Source organism: Aedes aegypti, chromosome 2 (genome assembly GCF_002204515.2).
Source record: "Aedes aegypti strain LVP_AGWG chromosome 2, AaegL5.0 Primary Assembly, whole genome shotgun sequence".
In the NCBI taxonomy this organism is placed as follows: Eukaryota; Metazoa; Arthropoda; class Insecta; order Diptera; family Culicidae; genus Aedes; species Aedes aegypti.
Genome location: NC_035108.1, coordinates 237,789,240 through 237,812,184, shown reverse-complemented (window position 1 = coordinate 237,812,184; position 22,945 = coordinate 237,789,240). Strand labels below are relative to the sequence as shown.

Below are 22,945 nucleotides of genomic sequence, written 5' to 3'. Positions count from 1 at the left end.
ACTCGTTTTTGACTCGATTCTCTAGATTGTCAATTATTTAACATGAGACAATTATTCTCCAACTGTTAGTTAAGTTTTGCAATGCTGGTTGGCTTCCAACCGGTTGTAATAATAGATGCAATGATTTCTATTGCAAAATTTTGCGCCAAAAGATCATTCTCATCGTTAAAAACGTCAAAACATAAGAACAAAACAGATGGATGCATAAACGGTAGCACGTCAATGTATTGAAATCTTGTAAAGTAAAGTAAAAGGAAGAAAAAAAACATGTTGCAACTTCGCTGTTCCCATCACACTACATATTTTGGTTGTCGGTTTTTTTTTTGCTTGTTGACTGCGATTTGTTCCCAAGAACCGTTTGTTGGAAAGCATTCGGTCAACTTGACGGTGATGTGCTGCGTTCCCGATTACGCCAATGGGCCGTATGAATAAAAGTTGAGTTTACTACATTATCGGTAGTAAACGCAATATGTGGAACACGAGTGGAACATGTTTGTGTCATTTCTCTTTCTACACCTTTCGAACATACTACAAACAACGCGTTGCTATGAATAAAGGTAGCATTTACTACAAAGCTACTGGTAGTTAGCTTCAGAGGTTGCTACTCATGCTTTGAGATTGTTGAAATGAATGGAATAATTAAAATTTGAGTAAATATCATGGGAAAACGATGTCAGCTTTGATATTTCGAAAGGTATTTTGAGATTTCCGTAGAAATTTTGATATTTCGAAAAGAATTCTGAGATTCCGGTAAGGAATTTTGAATTTATTTGAGAGATCTGGTATTCTTTCTGGCGTTAGAGAGCCTAATTCTCAGCTTAGTGTTCTCATGAGTACTTACACAGTTTTTAACTGAGAGCTTTCAATGTCAATTGACCATTTTGCATGTGAATATCGTGTGGCAGGTACGAAGATACTCATTACGATAATTATGTTGCTTCTTAGGAATTCTTGATTGTCTGATGGATTCCAGCTAATTATAAAGTAATTCTTAATTTTATGCAAGAATGACTGACTGACTGACATCCCAGATTCTCTGATTTCCTTTGCAATTCTAGAATCCCTATAGTAATTCTGGGTTTCCGATAGGCATTCTAAATTTGTTGTAACAATTCTGGAATTCTTTTGGGTATATTGTAAATCCGGTATTTGATCTGGCCATTAATCTTTTGAAATTATTTGGGTATCTTCAAGACGGTATTTCTGTAAGAATCTCTTAGATTTCAGTGAGATTCCTGGTTTCGGGTCGGGTTTGAAGGCTACAAAATTGTCGGGTACGGGTCGGGTTCGGGCTTAAAACAAGTCGGGTTCGAGTCGGGTTTGGGTCGAGTTTGGTGAGAATTGTGAACAGAGTAACAACCTAAAAGCTTCCCTATGCATCTAAAACGATGAATTTGCTATTTTTTCGAACTCGTGTTTTTTTCGGGTTTTTCTTACAATTTTTTTTTCGGGTTTCGGGTCGGGTTCGGGTTAACACAGCGAAAAATTTTCGGGTTCAGGCCGGGTCCGGGTTTGTTTTTCAATTATTGTCTCAGGTTCGGGTCGGGTCCGGGTTTGACGAAATAAAATGAGTCGGGTACGGGTCGGGTTCGGGTTTGAAAAATGTGAAACCCGACCATCTCTATAATCCATATCCATCATCGGAGTTCAACATGCTGTTTTTTTTTAATTTTCAGAGGAAGCTCAAAATTCAACCGCTGTTTCATCAAATTCTCAGTACTGGAATCTTGAAAATGTTAGGAGCTTTATAATTCCACAATTGCTGTAATCTCAAGATCTCTTTATAGGACACAGATTTTTAGCTAAAATTCAAAAATTCTCAGACAAATCTTCGTAATCATCATCATAAAATTAACTTACACATAAAGGGAATGCTAGATTTATCACAAATTTATACTTCGAATCGTGTAAAATTACATAATATACATGAATTAGTGTCCATGCACGATTACGCTATGTATAGCGGGAATGTAGTAGTATTCATATTTTCATATGATTTGTAGTTTGAATAAGCGACAAATTTGCCATGTACGCATGATTTTATTGATTTTAAGTGTCGCTACACGGTTTTTTATTCATATCAAAAGTGTAGTAAACTTTGTGGATTTTGTTTTTGAGTAGATGCTACATGTAGTAAAGTTCAACGCTTTTTATTCATACCGCCCAATGTGGAGATGAGTGCTTATTTTATGCCCTACATAAGGTACGTTTTATTCATTGATCAAGGTGTTCCAGTGTCATGATCGTAATTATCGTACATCTAAATAAAAACTCAATTGGCTAGACTGCACAACCTGCCAATGTATGTCCTTCCTGTTTTCGTCTACCTCGTCGTATAGAAGAAAATTATGAAAGTTAAACGCGGTCAATTTGAAACAGTGATTTTTACTGCAGGGCAGGCACAGTTACTACACATGAAATATCGAACATTTTTTTTCCAAACTGCAAGATAACTCCAGCTTGCCAACGACAATCAAGGCAGGCTTGGTAAAAATCGTTAGTTTTCATTTGTTGTGCAGCTTCGACCTTTCCGGACAAACATTGTGAAAAGGCCACAGCTTTCTACGCATTTAATTTTAATTCTTATTTGAAAAAAATGAAATGATGCGAATTTCAATACTTTTTATTCACTCGTGCCAATACATTCGAATGTACATGAATTGATGCTTATTCTATTTTCGTCACCTTTGATAAAATGAAATAATATGTTTTGATCAATTACGCGCTTTTATTATGTTTGTCCATTGTTTAAGATCCCGGCTTACAGTCATTGGCGTAGCTAGGATTTTTTCCTGGAGGGGGTCTTGGGGGGGCCTAGAAAATTCTTGATTTACTAATAATCATTATTTTCACAAATTCCGTAGTTTGCATAAATTTGCCTTGATTTTATCTGTGTGAGTTATTGTCTCATATCAGCTATTATCTTTGAATATCAGTAAGGCTTGTTAATTTCAATTTTCATTACGGAAAATATCAATTCTTTCCCTAATCCAGTAGTCTTAATCCTTCAAGAATTCTCCGAAAGAACTCACGAAGAGTATCCCTTTGTAGTACTTGCACAAATTTCTCAGGTATCTGAGATCTCTTCATGAACTATTTCCGTACTTTTCCAGTGCAAGAACGCCTTTACCAGTTTTCACTCACACAGAAAGAAAAATCCATGTAAATTTCAGCGTAAAATCATGCACATAAAGGGAATGCCAGATATGTCGCAAATTTACATGACACAACGTGTAAAATTATATCAACATCATGTAAATTTATGCGAATTGTCACGTAATCGGTTAGAGTCCATGCTAGATTACACGATGTGTAGCGGAAACTTACATGAAGTTATTGTAATTTTACACGATGTGACGTGTAAATTTGCGAGATATCTGGCATTCCCTTCATGTGCATGATTTTACGTTGAAATTTACATGGATTTTTCTTTCTGTGCAGTTTTTGTTGGGACTCCCACGGAATTAGTAGTCATTATTAAACAGATTTTTCCCGGAGTTTCTTTAGGCTGTATAATCCGGAAATTTTTTGAAGAATCTGTATCAAATTGCTCAAAAGACGACATCAGAATTAACTAGGTACTTATTACACATAAATTTTGATTGTTGAAAATATAATTAAGTTGTTCGTTGATAATGTATTAAGGATTTTCTGGAATTACTAAGGATTTCTCCAAGAAGTAGTACAATAAATACTGCCAAAATTGTGTTCAAAAAATCTCTCTGAAATTTTTAAATGATTGCTTGAAAAATTCACAGCAAAAGTTCTTGATTCTTTCATGACTACTTCTTATATTTCACAAGATTTTGATAAATAATTGAATAAGATTCAATTGGGAAAATGTTCTTAGTGATTTCTCAGAGAAGTGTTCAACAAATCTATCTGCATTTTCTTAAAGAAAATTCTCTAAGTGTTTCTTTAGATTTATCTAAAAATCATTCTTCCGTGCAAATATTCAAAAATTTCCCGAGAAATTTGTTCAGAGATTTATTTATTTTTTTATTATTAAGTTCAAATTGAATTTGGAAAAATATTGAACTCTTGTCGGGAATTCAAGAATTAACCGAATTTTTGGATCTTTTTAACGTCCTGACGATGTACCTCACAGAAAAAGCTTTAGTATTTTTTGTAGGATTAACTACAAAAAATCTTGTTCATTTTTATCGTCTTTATAATAGACCATGACTTATGTTAAAACGGATGGAATTTTTTGATGAAGGTGAATATTTGTTGATGAATTCCTGATGGATTTTCATAAATCAGGAACCATACGTATAAGAACTCTGAAAATTTTCAAAACACCTGGAATTTATTTTTCTCCTTTAGATTCTTTAAAATGTTGCTTTTTGGAGTACGATTTTTTGTAAGAAGTTGTTTAAGAATACATCATGTGAAGGAAGGAGAAATAACAAAATGTCAAAGCAGTTCGAAACTACATATGGATAACGAAACTACCAAAGATAAGTGATTATCTATATATATATATATATATATATAAAAAAAACAATGATCAATAAATACATCGCTCAAATTATATTAAAAAAAAAAAAAACACACAAATTTCTCAAGAAGTTCCATTAGAATCTTCATAATTAAGGCAAAAAGCCTCTAGGAATTCCGCCTTGAAAATGCACAAGAATTCAATTCCAGAATATGGATTTTTTGCAGAATTTATGATACTATTTCTGAAACAATGTAAGAAAGATCTTTATAATTTCTTCATGTTTTCTCCACAGATTCCTTTACCGCTATGCTAATTTCGGAAGGAAAAAAAAGCTTGGAATTTTTCAATAAATTTCTTCTGGAGATTCGAAGCCAAAAGACATTCTAAAAACGCTTTTCGTATATAATTCCTGTACAATCTGGAGATTTGAAGTAGAATTTACAGAAACAAACAGAGGAGAATTTGTGACGCTATACACGATGCATTTTAAAAATATTTCTGAAGGACTTATGATGAATTTCACGAAAAGGTTTTTAATCATTTTTTTGGGAAAACTAGGGCAATTTACGGCTTCTGCACCATTAGACTATTATCGGCAACCAAATTTCAAATGCCAGATACACAGTATTTTTCCATCAAAACACATCAATGAAAACATTCAGATGTTTCTTTGTTTGACGTTTGACGTTGACGAGATTGCCGAGATTGGACGAACAATTTCTCCAGAGATGCCATCAATTCGAATGAACACGGCTCAAAGTGCGACTGATTTGGAGATTTGCCTGCAGTTCTTATGGAAAATCTTCCGAAGAGAATAAGGCTGCCGAAAATGTCACACGGACATGGGTTGTTCGAAGCGTTATAAATAAGTGCCAAGAATACGTTAATTCCCATATATGAAGGAATTTGACAGAATCAACGACTTTTTGGAAAAAAAATGTTAAGACAAAGTTTGAACTTTTTAAAAGGTTTAGTAATTTAGTATTTCTTTAAAGAAATTCATTGATAAAAAAGGTCTCAGCAAAGAAATAAATAGACTATTGACGAAAAACAAGGCCTTATTCATAACATATGTCTTCAAGGAATTTCAACCTGGCTAAGGCTTCTAAAAGAAGTTAAAAAATAAGGCCCTAATTTTTTATTCCAGCAATATGTTCTCTTTGTTTTCGTTTATTTTTTTTAATAATTTCGCATGAAAGAACTTTTTGATTTAACTCTAAATTACATTTAACCAAGAATTTTTTTTGTTTTCTCAAGAATTTTAGTTTAATTAAATTCGTTAATGTATATCGAAGAGTGGTTTATACCTTTTGCTTCAAATCTCTTAGAAAGTAATCAAATAATATTGAGATTTGTTCATGCTAAAGTTGATCCCGAAATATGTATCCGGGAACACTAAAAAAATTACTAAACCTTTTAAAAAGTTCAAACTTTGTCTTAACATTTTTTTTCCAAAAAGTCGTTGATTCTGTCAAATTCCTTCATATATGGGAATTAACGTATTCTTGGCACTTATTTATAACGCTTCGAACAACCCATGTCCGTGTGACATTTTCGGCAGCCTTATTCTCTTCGGAAGATTTTCCATAAGAACTGCAGGCAAATCTCCAAATCAGTCGCACTTTGAGCCGTGTTCATTCGAATTGATGGCATCTCTGGAGAAATTGTTCGTCCAATCTCGGCAATCTCGTCAACGTCAAACGTCAAACAAAGAAACATCTGAATGTTTTCATTGATGTGTTTTGATGGAAAAATACTGTGTATCTGGCATTTGAAATTTGGTTGCCGATAACAGTCTAATGGTGCAGAAGCCGTAAATTGCCCTAGTTTTCCCAAAAAAATGATTAAAAACCTTTTCGTGAAATTCATCATAAGTCCTTCAGAAATATTTTTAAAATGCATCGTGTATAGCGTCACAAATTCTCCTCTGTTTGTTTCTGTAAATTCTACTTCAAATCTCCAGATTGTACAGGAATTATATACGAAAAGCGTTTTTAGAATGTCTTTTGGCTTCGAATCTCCAGAAGAAATTTATTGAAAAATTCCAAGCTTTTTTTTCCTTCCGAAATTAGCATAGCGGTAAAGGAATCTGTGGAGAAAAAATGAAGAAATTATAAAGATCTTTCTTACATTGTTTCAGAAATAGTATCATAAATTCTGCAAAAAATCCATATTCTGGAATTGAATTCTTGTGCATTTTCAAGGCGGAATTCCTAGAGGCTTTTTGCCTTAATTATGAAGATTCTAATGGAACTTCTTGAGAAATTTGTGTGTTTTTTTTTTTTTTTATATAATTTGAGCGATGTATTTATTGATCATTGTTTTTTTTATATATATATATATATATAGATAATCACTTATCTTTGGTAGTTTCGTTATCCATATGTAGTTTCGAACTGCTTTGACATTTTGTTATTTCTCCTTCCTTCACATGATGTATTCTTAAACAACTTCTTACAAAAAATCGTACTCCAAAAAGCAACATTTTAAAGAATCTAAAGGAGAAAAATAAATTCCAGGTGTTTTGAAAATTTTCAGAGTTCTTATACGTATGGTTCCTGATTTATGAAAATCCATCAGGAATTCATCAACAAATATTCACCTTCATCAAAAAATTCCATCCGTTTTAACATAAGTCATGGTCTATTATAAAGACGATAAAAATGAACAAGATTTTTTGTAGTTAATCCTACAAAAAATACTAAAGCTTTTTCTGTGAGGTACATCGTCAGGACGTTAAAAAGATCCAAAAATTCGGTTAATTCTTGAATTCCCGACAAGAGTTCAATATTTTTCCAAATTCAATTTGAACTTAATAATAAAAAAATAAATAAATCTCTGAACAAATTTCTCGGGAAATTTTTGAATATTTGCACGGAAGAATGATTTTTAGATAAATCTAAAGAAACACTTAGAGAATTTTCTTTAAGAAAATGCAGATAGATTTGTTGAACACTTCTCTGAGAAATCACTAAGAACATTTTCCCAATTGAATCTTATTCAATTATTTATCAAAATCTTGTGAAATATAAGAAGTAGTCATGAAAGAATCAAGAACTTTTGCTGTGAATTTTTCAAGCAATCATTTAAAAATTTCAGAGAGATTTTTTGAACACAATTTTGGCAGTATTTATTGTACTACTTCTTGGAGAAATCCTTAGTAATTCCAGAAAATCCTTAATACATTATCAACGAACAACTTAATTATATTTTCAACAATCAAAATTTATGTGTAATAAGTACCTAGTTAATTCTGATGTCGTCTTTTGAGCAATTTGATACAGATTCTTCAAAAAATTTCCGGATTATACAGCCTAAAGAAACTCCGGGAAAAATCTGTTTAATAATGACTACTAATTCCGTGGGAGTCCCAACAAAAACTGCACAGAAAGAAAAATCCATGTAAATTTCAACGTAAAATCATGCACATGAAGGGAATGCCAGATATCTCGCAAATTTACACGTCACATCGTGTAAAATTACAATAACTTCATGTAAGTTTCCGCTACACATCGTGTAATCTAGCATGGACTCTAACCGATTACGTGACAATTCGCATAAATTTACATGATGTTGATATAATTTTACACGTTGTGTCATGTAAATTTGCGACATATCTGGCATTCCCTTTATGTGCATGATTTTACGCTGAAATTTACATGGATTTTTCTTTCTGTGTGAGTGAAAACTGGTAAAGGCGTTCTTGCACTGGAAAAGTACGGAAATAGTTCATGAAGAGATCTCAGATACCTGAGAAATTTGTGCAAGTACTACAAAGGGATACTCTTCGTGAGTTCTTTCGGAGAATTCTTGAAGGATTAAGACTACTGGATTAGGGAAAGAATTGATATTTTCCGTAATGAAAATTGAAATTAACAAGCCTTACTGATATTCAAAGATAATAGCTGATATGAGACAATAACTCACACAGATAAAATCAAGGCAAATTTATGCAAACTACGGAATTTGTGAAAATAATGATTATTAGTAAATCAAGAATTTTCTAGGCCCCCCCAAGACCCCCTCCAGGAAAAAATCCTAGCTACGCCAATGACTGTAAGCCGGGATCTTAAACAATGGACAAACATAATAAAAGCGCGTAATTGATCAAAACATATTATTTCATTTTATCAAAGGTGACGAAAATAGAATAAGCATCAATTCATGTACATTCGAATGTATTGGCACGAGTGAATAAAAAGTATTGAAATTCGCATCATTTCATTTTTTTCAAATAAGAATTAAAATTAAATGCGTAGAAAGCTGTGGCCTTTTCACAATGTTTGTCCGGAAAGGTCGAAGCTGCACAACAAATGAAAACTAACGATTTTTACCAAGCCTGCCTTGATTGTCGTTGGCAAGCTGGAGTTATCTTGCAGTTTGGAAAAAAAATGTTCGATATTTCATGTGTAGTAACTGTGCCTGCCCTGCAGTAAAACTCACTGTTTCAAATTGACCGCGTTTAACTTTCATAATTTTCTTCTATACGACGAGGTAGACGAAAACAGGAAGGACATACATTGGCAGGTTGTGCAGTCTAGCCAATTGAGTTTTTATTTAGATGTACGATAATTACGATCATGACACTGGAACACCTTGATCAATGAATAAAACGTACCTTATGTAGGGCATAAAATAAGCACTCATCTCCACATTGGGCGGTATGAATAAAAAGCGTTGAACTTTACTACATGTAGCATCTACTCAAAAACAAAATCCACAAAGTTTACTACACTTTTGATATGAATAAAAAACCGTGTAGCGACACTTAAAATCAATAAAATCATGCGTACATGGCAAATTTGTCGCTTATTCAAACTACAAATCATATGAAAATATGAATACTACTACATTCCCGCTATACATAGCGTAATCGTGCATGGACACTAATTCATGTATATTATGTAATTTTACACGATTCGAAGTATAAATTTGTGATAAATCTAGCATTCCCTTTATGTGTAAGTTAATTTTATGATGATGATTACGAAGATTTGTCTGAGAATTTTTGAATTTTAGCTAAAAATCTGTGTCCTATAAAGAGATCTTGAGATTACAGCAATTGTGGAATTATAAAGCTCCTAACATTTTCAAGATTCCAGTACTGAGAATTTGATGAAACAGCGGTTGAATTTTGAGCTTCCTCTGAGAATTAAAAAAAAACAGCATGTTGAACTCCGATGATGGATATGGATTATAGAGATGGTCGGGTTTCACATTTTTCAAACCCGAACCCGACCCGTACCCGACTCATTTTATTTCGTCAAACCCGGACCCGACCCGAACCTGAGACAATAATTGAAAAACAAACCCGGACCCGGCCTGAACCCGAAAATTTTTCGCTGTGTTAACCCGAACCCGACCCGAAACCCGAAAAAAAATTGTAAGAAAAACCCGAAAAAAACACGAGTTCGAAAAAATAGCAAATTCATCGTTTTAGATGCATAGGGAAGCTTTTAGGTTGTTACTCTGTTCACAATTCTCACCAAACTCGACCCAAACTCGACTCGAACCCGACTTGTTTTAAGCACGAACCCGACCCGTACCCGACAATTTTGTAGCCTTCAAACCCGACCCGAAACCAGGAATCTCACTGAAATCTAAGAGATTCTTACAGAAATACCGTCTTGAAGATACCCAAATAATTTCAAAAGATTAATGGCCAGATCAAATACCGGATTTACAATATACCCAAAAGAATTCCAGAATTGTTACAACAAATTTAGAATGCCTATCGGAAACCCAGAATTACTATAGGGATTCTAGAATTGCAAAGGAAAACAGAGAATCTGGGATGTCAGTCAGTCAGTCATTCTTGCATAAAATTAAGAATTACTTTATAATTAGCTGGAATCCATCAGACAATCAAGAAAATAAACGAAAACAAAGAGAACATATTGCTGGAATAAAAAATTAGGGCCTTATTTTTTAACTTCTTTTAGAAGCCTTAGCCAGGTTGAAATTCCTTGAAGACATATGTTATGAATAAGGCCTTGTTTTTCGTCAATAGTCTATTTATTTCTTTGCTGAGACCTTTTTTATCAATGAATTTCTTTAAAGAAATCTCATTGGGGCAATCATCATCACCGGAAACCTCGATTAGGGCACCCTCCAAGAACACAGGAAATCAAAATGCAGTTAAAAGGCTACACTATGCTAGAACATTTGAAATAGTATGGATTGCGCTACTCAGAGAATACGAATTTAAGGAACCGATTTTCTAGGATACTGGCGCTTTCTGGTATCACAGTATTTTGCAACGGAGATGTCGAGCGACAGCAGGACGATTGATCTTTCGATGGTCGCACGATTCATCAAATTCAGAACCGCCACACTAATGCTGTGAACGATAAGCTAGGAGTATTATTGAACAACGTAACGTAACATAATAAAAGAACGTAACTACTGAGGAATTGTTATCAATAGATTCAGAAGATTTTTCTTCACTTTAAAAATATGTAAACTATTGTTTTTTAATTTCATCCAAAACTCTGGAGGGGGCCTGGAAGACTCTGGGGGTGGGGGCCTGCCCCCCCTGTTCCTACGCCAATGCTTACAGTGACAGTTCGTGACAGCAAAATTTGGGCTCACTATGACGTGCAGAAATTTTGTATCAGTTTCTCCCTCCCAGGTCCAGATCATAAATTAACATCTCCCTCATATGTGCACGAAAAAAGAAAGTCAAATCGTTACCTTTATCATGACTGGAAAATCAGTTGGTAACAAACCATTTTCCTTGTTAAAAATATAAGCCCTTTTTGATGAAACGAAAGAGTAAGTCGTTATTTTTGGTGAAGGCAATCAATAACGCAAGTCTGATCTGATGACAATCTATCAGATGTCAAACTCAGCACACACATGAGTGAGAGGGACAAGATAGGCAGTCAAACTAATAACACATAACTTTATTTGGTTTGGGTCACCGTCGAATTTTATATTTTTCGATTATTGGTAATTTTCGGTGATGATAACACACACTAGATTTCAATTTTACATGGCGTTTCAGCCTACTGACATTCGACCATCATCAGATTTTTATGCAAATCGATCGATCACCACCAGTGTGGTTGCAATACTCTAGTATTGCAACCATACTGGTGGTGATCGATCGATTTGCATAAAAATCTGATGATGGTTGAATGTCAGTAGGCCGAAACGTCATGTAAAATCGAAATCTAGTGTGTGTTATCATCACCGAAAATTACCAATAATCGAAAAATATAATAACACATAATCTGTACTCTTCTTCCGCAGCTTTCATGCAGCAACAAGATAGCATTTTGTTTGCTTCGAACCGAACATAATTCGTGCAATGAAAATGCTTATTAAAACTAAAGATATTAAATAGCAGTGCTTCTGCTAATTCAATGCACCCAAGCAATCCAACTTGTTCAAATGCTTACTGGTGACCTGGGAATATTTCCAGTCAGTGAGTCTTCTACCAATCATATCTACGAACTTTTTTCAATATGGAATTTTTAATGTCCTTAAGTGGATCCGTTACTCAGCCAAAAAATTTAACCCAGACCAGTCATGGGAGTAATGAACGTTTTATATCTGAATGTTTTTCATCATACTCGTTTTCAGGCAGCCATACCAAAATGTAAAATATGTAATTTTCATTTTTTCTGGATGTTCGAATAATTTAATAATCATACAACTTTCTGTCAGAACAAAATCAAAGTTGATGACGTAGCTCTTTATCTAATTATATGTTCAAAGCGCGATAATTCATTAATGTTTCCCTATATTTTACCTTAACAAAATAACATTTTACAATCCCGACCGGAATATAAAACCAATAATCTCATGTTGCCTTGTAATCAATACCTCTTTCAATCATTCTGTGCTTCATTCGTACTTCATTTGAAGAACTGATAGCCTGTGTTGTTTATATTTTTCTTTAATATACCTCGTGTCTTGATTCCATTCCTGGTTTCAATAAGAGAAATGCATAAGCATAGTACCGATGCGACGATAGTTCATTTCGAACGTATTTACACACTCACTGTCATTCGTTCATAGATGCAGAACCGGAATTTCATATCAGATTCAAGTTCGACCAAGAATGTACCATCACGTCGCGTATGCTATCATATTTTACGTAAACGAAATGACCATTTATATTATTATTGAGAAAGAGGAATGATAAATACATTTTGCAGTTTAAAGTTGCATCATCCATAAACCTCTCATTGAAACTCAACATTAACATCTCAAACGATATATCTATGGATCAATCGAACGTTAAGAGTGAATAGAGGTCGGCTGCACTTGTTCTGCTTGTCTATGGACTGATTGAAATTGCCCCAGGATATACATCTGAACTGATAGAAGTGTCTGAGCTATCAGAGATGCGTCTCGAGTGCGAAGATAAACATTCTGTACGCACGTTTCTATCTGCATACTGCCCTTTGAATTGCGTATGCAAATTATACGTCTGCTGGTGCAACTGCAACTAATCCTACGTTGGTATGGTAGAAGAATGCATACTGGCATCGGTCAGAAATCGATAGGACTTCTAGTTGTTTTCTTTTAAGTTCCTCATTTTTCGTTTGGAATCGATAATTCAGAAAGAGTTTTGTCGAAAGCTATGACAATCATATAAATGAAAAAATCGCATGTTTTCAAACGTAATAAATAATAATAAAAGGGTAGTCCATAAACCACGTCGTACTTTTTATCGTATTACAAAACGTGGTCTTTTGCCCATAAAAATGTGTGACCCAACTCTGGTCGAATGCAACAGTGAGAGAGTGATGTAGGTCCATTCAACCGCTCTCAAACCATTTCTTGACATACAAACACCATTCTTTTTTCTGGTAGATTTCAAGACAACATGGCTTAATATCTATTTCAACTAATGAAAACACTAAAAACTAATAAAACTACACCAAAAATAATAAATCTTTGCCCATTTGTGCATTTTACTCAATAAGGTCGTAAGTTTTTTTTTCATTCAACTGTTTTGGTTCGTTCTTAACTTTTTATCCCCTACCTGAAGCTATTGTTGAACAGCTGACAGTGAAAGCTCTGGAGAGCGAAAGTAAAAGTGTGACGCAAAGAAAGTTAAACACATGTAAACGAGAATAATGAAAGTATTTAATTTTATTCCGTACACAGCACTAAAGCACATAACACGGTTGAACGGCTGCCACCGTGAGTGAGTTTATCTGTTAAGTGGTGAACTAAATCGACTAAACGTGTATGTTTGTGGCAAGTGTGAACTACACCGTGAAGGGTACTGCCGGTTGGGATTTCAAAAGCCTCGGAATGCTACAAAATCGGAGAAAGAGAAGGACGAACAGTGAGGAAGTGATGAAGAGGACCACATTAAGATCAGTATTATTAGCATTTTTGTGTTCCTTTCATGTGGTGCCGCTTGTCGTATCGTCAGAAGTTACAGGTAATTATATAGATGTTTATGTGCTTTTATTGTTTAGCGATCGTTGGCCTTTTTGTTTTTATATATTTAAAACGATTGATTCACATCGTGTTTTTTTTTCTTTTCCGAGCTTGCTATGTATAGGTATGTAAAACTTTTCAACAAAATATTCTGTTCTTATTTTTTAGTTTGCCTTATGCAACTTCAAGTTCCCCTTTCATTCAAAGGAATCCAGACACAAAATTGATCAGTGTAATATTCATGCTGCAAACAAATCCAGAACACGAGACTGAGTATTAGAATCACTCGAAGGTTGGGACTTTTGCGCATTATGTTAGTTATATTTCATTTACTCTCATTCAACAAAATGTTTAATTGTTCCAAACAATAGAGACAACTGCCAATTATTTGTTAAAGAGTTTGTTCAAATACATTCGAGCGAGACTAGTAGTTTTGATAGAAATTTGACTGAGCAAATGATATCCGAAAACATTTGCACACCAGTCGATAATCTATAAGTTATATGTATGTTTGTACAATTCAATTAATCTTCCAACCGGTATTAGTCGTTTCCCGGAACACTGAGTTGGGTATCTACATATCGTGTTAAAGCAGATGAATGAATTAATTTGCCTGGACAGCTCCTAATGACATGTAACCACAAAAGATTTGCAATCAGGCATTACGTAAATCATGTTGCAAAACGTTTCCAAGATGCTCAACATAATCGGTGTGTTATAAATCACCCAACGTGCAAGGGCTGACCTATTCACGTGGCTTTCTCATTTGTAAGTAACTTAAATACGATGACCGGTGGCAGACGTATAGGCCATAGTAAAATTGAAAGCCATAGTGAGTACGTTCACTCGCCGGCTCCCATTGTTGCGTTGTGGTTTTCACTGCACCGTTGTTGATAATACATTATTCATCATGGCTATTCGCAGCTGCAGATGTCACCAAAAGCCAATGGAAATTAGGATGCACTTAAGCCTAATTTTTGGCGGATATTTGCGTCATAATATGTATTTATATCTATAGAAACAAAATCTGAACAAGACTCATATTCTGGAAGCTGGACTTTAATAGTGATTTTTCAAGAAACCCACTCGAATATCTACACAATATGATCAATTATACCATAATTCAATTCCTTGTACTGTTTGGATTATATGTCATGTTTGGAATTTGAGACAAAGAGGTAATTCTTATGTTATGGTATATCTTTGAATAAACAAAAATCATTTGAAACATATACTGAGATGTTCGGTAATCCAATCCGCATGGTTGTTAAATTAATTAAATCATTACGCGTGGTAAAAATGGATAAATTATAGTGAAATAATGAAAAAAATCCACGTTCTGGGATGGGATTCAAACCCAGGACTCTTGCATGCTAGACGAGCGCTTTACCAACTAAGCTACCAAGCCACTTGGTGACCCAATAACTTATAAGCTTACAGCTTTCGAATTCAAATCCCCACAGATCACGAAGGCGATAAACTGTTAAACTACAACCAATTCCCATTTTGGGGAGTATAAAAAAATACAAAGTTTGCGAATTTATATCCAATTCTTCAAAGAAAATGAAGCGATGGTTAGATAATGAATCATAATCGGATTTAGAGCATTATGTCCTACACTTCTTCTCTAGCAGATACCATGAAGATTGGGTGATTACCTACAATAAGTAATCCCAAATCTGTACTACTTAAGTACTCGATCGGACTGGAGCCTCTCAAATTGAAATCTGAGCTGTTCCTGATGATGTGATGAGTATTAACATCACTGTCCACAATCAGCAGAAGCCTTTTGTTAGGCAGTGTAAGACAACTCGTTTGTAATCATCCGTTGGGGATGGTTCATCGAATGATAAATGCACTGAACAATAGACGTAAATCCTATTAAGGTCACCAACAGAAACATCAATAATGACAGTACATACATCTCTGGGTGATAGCTCAGAAATGAGTGTAGCAACGGTTGCTTTACTAACGAGCAGTGCTGCTGACCAGCACACATGCACAAGGCATGGCTCGCGAGTTCGCCATTTCATGTTTACTGAAAGTAGTAAAAACTGGGTCCGCTAGGTTCCAAAATAGAAGTTTCTCTCACGAAAGCAAGGTTATTGAATAAACGCCACTTGAGCTGTAGTGTTTTGTTTGGTTCTGCATAAATTTATTGATGCTGAATATTGATCTGAACTATCCTAACCAAGGATGGAAAAAATCGCCTCTGGCGACAAAAAACACAATATTCGAACGGTTTAAGAAGGCCGTCGTTCTTGCAGTAGCATGATTTCAACAGCTCACTACGCGCGCGTAGAACGGATATATGAAGCATCCGATGCAATGTTTGTCGTGGGACAAAGAGTTTATCGGATGTTGTTACAAGTCGCGATCAACTTTTATCATGCCGCATTCGCGCTATTAGTTTTCGCTCTAACAATGTCCGAACGATTTTGAAATCACAAACAGCATGTCCGGAGTTAAATCAATAAGTAAAAGTGCAAAAATCTCCTAAATAATAGAACTTTGATTCGCGAACAATAAATCGCTAGCACACATGCAACACGATGCATTATTCGGGGAGCGTAGTTTGTTGTGATCACTTGACGACAAAAAGTTTATCGTAGTTGCTTTGATCGCAGGATAAAGAACAATCACGATGCATCATTTATTTTGTCACGATCACTAGATTTCCATCATTGATCCTAACCGTAGCCACTATGCAAACTAGGCAGGATTAAGCTTTTCACAATCTTAGAACGAAACAGACCAGCAGCGTAAAACAAAACAAATCGGTATTTCTTAAAAGTCGTCAAAGGCGAAAAGCAGAGATTACACTGTGTGAAACGCACAACGTGGAACCATAAAGGTGAAAATTTAAACTATATTACATCTTTATAATTCCACCCCTATTTGGCATCAGGATTAGGAATGAAGAAAGGCAGCCGATTATCTCTGAGAAACACAAGGTCGCCATCTTTGCGGAACACCAGCGCTTACAGGAAGTCTTTCTGATCTGGAGTTCTGATAATTAACCTGAAGTGTACGATTTGACAGATAATTTTGAACTATTCTAACAATGCATGTAGGAAAATTAAAGTTTTTTTAATTTTACGATTAAACCTTCATGCAAAACACTGTCGAATGCTTTCTCTATGTCTAGAAGAGCAAGACCAGCAGAATAGCCTTCAGATTTGTTGGAACGGATCAAATTTATTACACGTTAAAGTCGATGAGTGTCCATGGCGGAATCCGAACTGTTCATTGGCAAAAATTGAATTTTCGTTGATGTGGGCCATCATTATGTTCAAAATAACCTTTTCAAAAAGTTTACTGATGGAGGAAAGTAAAATAATTGGACGATAGCTACCCAAAAAGGAAAAAATAACTCGCAATAACTTAAGAATACCATATTTTGGTATCATACCATAATTAGGTATTGTTCAGTTGTCAACACCATATTTTGGTATTAGAATGGTATGGGAAAACATGTTTAAACAATTTAGAAAACTTCATTTTGGTATTCGATAGTCTGCTTGAACTATTGAACTATTACTAAAAAAAATTACTTTTGTATGAAATTAAATCATGCATTTCTAAGGTATTACAATACCTGATCTAGTTATCAGTTAGGTGTTAGTTGAACGTGCTTGATATATTATTTGAGGTATTATACCTCTTATACAGGGCCCATTCTTACCTCATTCAGGTTGTTAGTATTAGAAACAATCTGGTATGGAATACTTCAGATCGGTATTCAGTAGCACTTTTCTTCTACTCGGTAGAAGCTTCTGCAGGATTTTTGTCTGGTTTAAAATTGGTACAACCTTAGCATTTTTCCATTTGTCAGGAAAATATGCTAATGGAAAACATTTGTTATATATATCGACTAAGAATGATAAGCTACTTTCTGGAAGTTTCTTGATGAGGATGTAGAAAACTCCATCATCCCCAGTAGCTTTAATATTTCTGAATTTTTCAATAATAGTTCTCACTTTTGTCAAATCAGTCTCCCAGGAATTTTCGAAAACGTTCTCTTGATTGAGACTATTTTCAAAGTCCTGAGTAACTTGATTTCCAATTGGACTAGTAAGTCCTAAATTAAAATTGTGCGCACTTTCAAACTGCATAGCAAGTTTTTGAGCTTTTTCGCAAATAGATAGTTACAATTTGATTTCCTCTTTAATGCCGGTATTGGCTTCTGAGGTTTTTTTCAAAATTTTAGATAATTCCTAAAAGGGCTTAGAGCCAGGGTCCAATTGAGAAGTCTTATTTTCAAAATTTTTGTTTCTTAATTATGCAAAACGTTTATTGATTTCTTTCTCCAAATCCTGCCATATAATTTTCATAGCAGGATCGCGAGTGCGTTGAAATTGCCTTCTCCTCACGTTTTTCAGACGGATCAAGAGTTTAAGATCATCGTCTATAATCACGGATTCAAATTTTACTTCACATTTTGGAATTGCAATGCTCTTGGCTTCAAGAATGGAATTTGTTAAAGTTTCAAGACCATTGTCAATATCAAGTTTTGTTTGTAAAGAAATGTTGTCATCAAGATTAGAGTCAATATAAGTTTCATATATATTCCAGTCGTCTCGAAAATAATTGAAAGTGGATCTGAAAGGATTGAGAAAGCGATTCTCATCATGAAGCGTCATGGGATATTTGAAACGTAACAGGGACATGATCAGAATCAAAATCAGCATGAGTAACTAATTGGCTACAAAGATGACTAGAGTCGGTTAAGACCAAATCAATCGTAGATGGATTTCTAGAAGAGGAAAAATACCTAGGGCAATCAGGGTATTGAATTGAGAAATATCCTGAAGAGCACTCATAAAATAAAATTCTGCCGTTGGAATTACTTTGAGAATTAAAGTCATCAATGACAAAAAAATTTAACTTATTGCGAGTCAATTTTCGCAAGTCAGTTTAGAGCAATTTCACTTGTTGTCCAAAGCATTGAAAACAGTGCTGGGAATGGTAATAGTAGTAGGCTTGAATTTCGCGAAAATCACGTGGCTTTCCCAGTACAGTAGTTCAAAAACGTGAATCTCATCAAGTAGCCTATGTTGGGTGCATGAAATTCATTCATTCGTGAGTGTCATTGAAGGCTCTAAATGCGGGAAATGCAGCGGGAAATAGAACATTTTTCTACAGTAATTTTGGGTTGCCCTTAGCAACGGGTGTTTTGCAATTTTCAAGGCTCTTTGCCTACAGCAGCGGTAGGCGTGAGTTTCACTGGCTTCGCTGACTGCGATTGGCTCTGTTTGGCTACTGTAGAGTGAATTTCAGATTTTTTCCCAACCCTGATTGAAAAGGCAAATAGGCAGCTATGATGGTATATTTACCAAGCTGTGTTTCAACAGAAACACCTAAAGTTTCAAAAACTTTAGTTTCAAATGACGAAAACAGTTGATGTTTTATACGGCTATGAATGATGATTGCAACTCCCACACATGCCCCATCAAGTCGATCATTACGATATACTAAAAAGTTAGGATCTTTTTTACGTTTGGATTCAGGTGTTAAATATGTTTCAGTAATAACTGCTATACGCACGTTATTAGCTGTAAGAAAATTAAAAAGCTCGTCCTCTTTACCATTCAAGGAACGAGCATTCCAATTTAAATTATTTGAATTACTATTTATTGGATCCATTAGAAAAACGTAATCCAATAATAATTTGATTAGTAAATTTTACACCGACTTGGACTGCTTCAGTCATAGTGGTGGCTTTGAACATTGCATCAATCATTAGATTCAATTGTTCAGTTAGAAAATTAAAATCAGAGGCAGACATATCACTTGAAGAGGGTACATTATCTGATGATTTTCCGTTAGAAATTTCGGTAGACGAAGAGGCGGAGTGAAAGTTTCCTGTGGCGGCAGGGTTTTATCCATTTGATTTGAAACAATTTGAACGGTTAGGGGGAGATCCCCCAGTGCCGGACAGCACCCAATACCGGACAAAGTCGAAACATTGAGAAATCATGGTCCACACAAGATGGTGTATGAGTAGAAAAGAAAGCTATTATGTAGACTAATGTTCGCGTAGAATAACGCATCCTTGAAATATGCATCCCTTTTTTAAAAAGTAGAAAAGTTTGAAAATCTTTAAAAACTTGACTTATCTTCTTATTTTTGAGCCTATTTAGTAATTATTTTGAATATGAAAAAATACTTTGGATCCCGCAAGCATGATCGGACATAATCCTAATTTGATAGTATGAATGTATTTTGTACCATAATTGAAGTAAATATGGACAAATTACAATTTTGGTTAAGCACCTCCTGTCCCTCAGTTTCGGACAGCTTGATTTGTTATATGATATCCTTGTAATTATTGCATCAGTGTCTCAAAATACTTTCATTTTTCGTGGGTTCCGTCGATCATGGTATCAAACATGCAATAAAATTAAGAAGAATGAACATTCAGAACAACATCGTAAAATGTGCTATTTTTCATCATATATTGAAAAGGTTTTTGATAAACATGTTGCAAACTAAGAAAAACTCAAAATATTCTTGAAAATGTTGCAAATGCATTGAATTGGTAATTATAAACTATTCCTATAGTGTACACATTCAATGATGTTCAAATTTACAGAATTCGAGGCATTTCCAGATCGTGTCCGGTATTGGGTGCCACCTTCCAAGATCGATCAATTTGGTACTAAAATACATCATCAAAATGCAATGTCAAAATTCATATTTATATATTCCAATTTGTATTTGTATTTGTATTTGTATTTAAAATAATAATGAATAAAAAATTATACTAATTTACTACAGACCTAATTCGATTTGCAAATCGTTCAGTTGGTTCGTCAAAATTGAACAGATCTTCAACAGCCGTAAACTCACGAATACAAGTAGTTATAGGCTCATTATACCCGAACGCGGTCCTATGAAATATTGGCTGCAGCAACGTCGTGTTCCGGAGGGATCGGTTCGGTACTCGAAAGTTGATCAGCGACAACAGTTCTGGGCTATCAATTTCACCGGTCAACACTTTGGCCACAAGCAGCGATTGCTGGATTTTCCGTCGATGTTCCAGGGTATCAAGTCCAAGCAGCCTACACCTATCTGGATATGGTGGTAAGTTGGCAGGATCTCTCCACGGCAGGTTCCTCAAGGCAGAGCGGACGAATCGTTTTTGAATTCTTTCAATCCTCAGACTCCACGTTACTTGATACGGATTCCATACAACGGACACATTTTCAAGAATTGGACGAACAAGAGCACAGTATAGCGATTTCCAGCAATGAGGATCCGAAAAATCTCTCGCCACTTTGGAGATGAATCCTAACTGACGTGTTGCCTTCGTTATGATCGATGAACGGTGCAAGTCAAATGTCAATCTTGAGTCTAGCTGAATCCCCAGATCGTTCACGCTGGAAACTCTGATAAGAGTATTGCCCTCAATACGGTAGTCGAATAAGATTGGATTCACAATACGGTGAAAAGTAATCACCTGACATTTCTCGATGCTTAGTACCAGTTTACTTCTACGGCACCAGTCAGCAAACATATTCAGTGAATGCTGCAGGCATAAACAATCGTCTTCTGTTCGTACTACCATATACAATTTCATATCGTCAGCGTAAACAAGCTTGTATCCATCGCCCAGAGCTAAAGCAGCATCGTTAAAAAACAGTACGAACAGCAACGGCCCAATGTTGCTACCTTGCGGAACGCCGGATTTGTTCGTGAACGGTGGTGATACGCAGCTATCAATCTTCACCCGCAATTCCCGTTCCGTGAGGTACGACTCCAGCCAAGAGACGAGCTGATTAGAAGTTCCAAGCCGAGATAGTTTGCGCAGGAGTATCATGTGGTCAATTTTATCGAACGCAGCCTTCAAATCGGTGTAAATTACATCGACTTGCGCTTTATTCTCCATACTCATAATACACTTTGACGTGAAGTTCAGCATATTTGTTGTAACTGAACGGCCGGGCATGAATCCGTGTTGATCCTTCGATATGTAGCATTTGGTTGCATCAAGCATAACTCCACATACTATGGTTTCGAACAGTTTCGAGACAGCAGATAGGCTCGTAATACCACGGTAGTTGCTAACGTTATGACGGTCACCACGCTTGAAAACGGGCGTCATGTACGATTGTTTCCAGATACGAGGAAATTTTGCTTGTTGGAATGAACGATTGAAGATATCACTTAACGGTTGTGCTAAAACTGCAATGCAGCGGCAAATAACAACTGCAGGTAAACCATCAGGACCCGGAACAAACGACTTCTTTATCTTTTTTGCAGCCTGTGAAACCATTTCTGGAGTTATCATGAACGTTCTTATGTCAGCTAAATCACAAGGAACATCACGTATGGCTTCTTTTATTTCCAAATTTGTTGCTGAACTTGCCACGAAAATTGACTCAAGGTGCCTTGCAAACAACTTGCTTGATTCTATCGCAGAAGCAGCCGTCGCTTCATTCAAATATACATTGGCTGGTATCACTGAATCTTAACGTTTAGAATTCACGAAGCGCCAAAAATTACGTGGATTCCTTCTTAAACTCGATTGTACGCGCAAAACGTAAGACTTGTAAAGAGTGACATTCAAGAGTCGGTACGCATTACTGGCTTGATGGAAATTCCGCTTATTGAATGATGTTCGATGACGACGCACTTTCCGTTGACAGGCATTGCGTACACGTTTTAGCTCCCTCAAACGACTCGTGCTCCACGGAGGTGAAACTGCTGGCCGTTTTCGTGGAACATTCGAGGCAAACCAGTCATTCAGAATGGAACAAAAAGATTCTGCCATTTCATCAACATCAACGGTGGTTACAATGACATTCCAATCAATTGTTAACAAATATGCCAAAAGAGCATCGAAATCAATCATACGGAAGCTAAGCGGTCGTTCATTTCCAGTGCGCATCTGCGCATCGTCATGCACCATGCGGGATGGTAGAGAGATCTCCAGCGGGGGGTGGTGATAATCAACGGGAAGCAATGGCATGGAACAAGAATTTACTTCCGCTTCACAATCCGACAGGCAAAAAACCAAATCAAGAATGCGATCAAGTGAATTCCGGACGAGATTCTTTTGACCAAGGCACAGAAAATTCATACCATCCAGAA

General features: G+C 35.6%; 1 protein-coding gene across 6 annotated transcripts in view; it reads left to right on the top strand.

Annotated features, from left to right (window-relative positions):
- Positions 1 to 22,945, top strand: part of LOC5568034 (opioid-binding protein/cell adhesion molecule homolog) — a 232,708-nt gene that overhangs the window by 51,576 nt on the left and 158,187 nt on the right. For all 6 annotated transcript variants that reach the window (XM_021844513.1, XM_021844515.1, XM_021844514.1 and 3 more), the window contains exon 2: positions 13,568 to 13,850. In XM_021844513.1, the coding sequence (XP_021700205.1) occupies positions 13,652 to 13,850 (199 nt within the window). In that variant the 5' untranslated portion in view covers positions 13,568 to 13,651. The remainder of the gene's footprint in view (positions 1 to 13,567; positions 13,851 to 22,945) is intronic.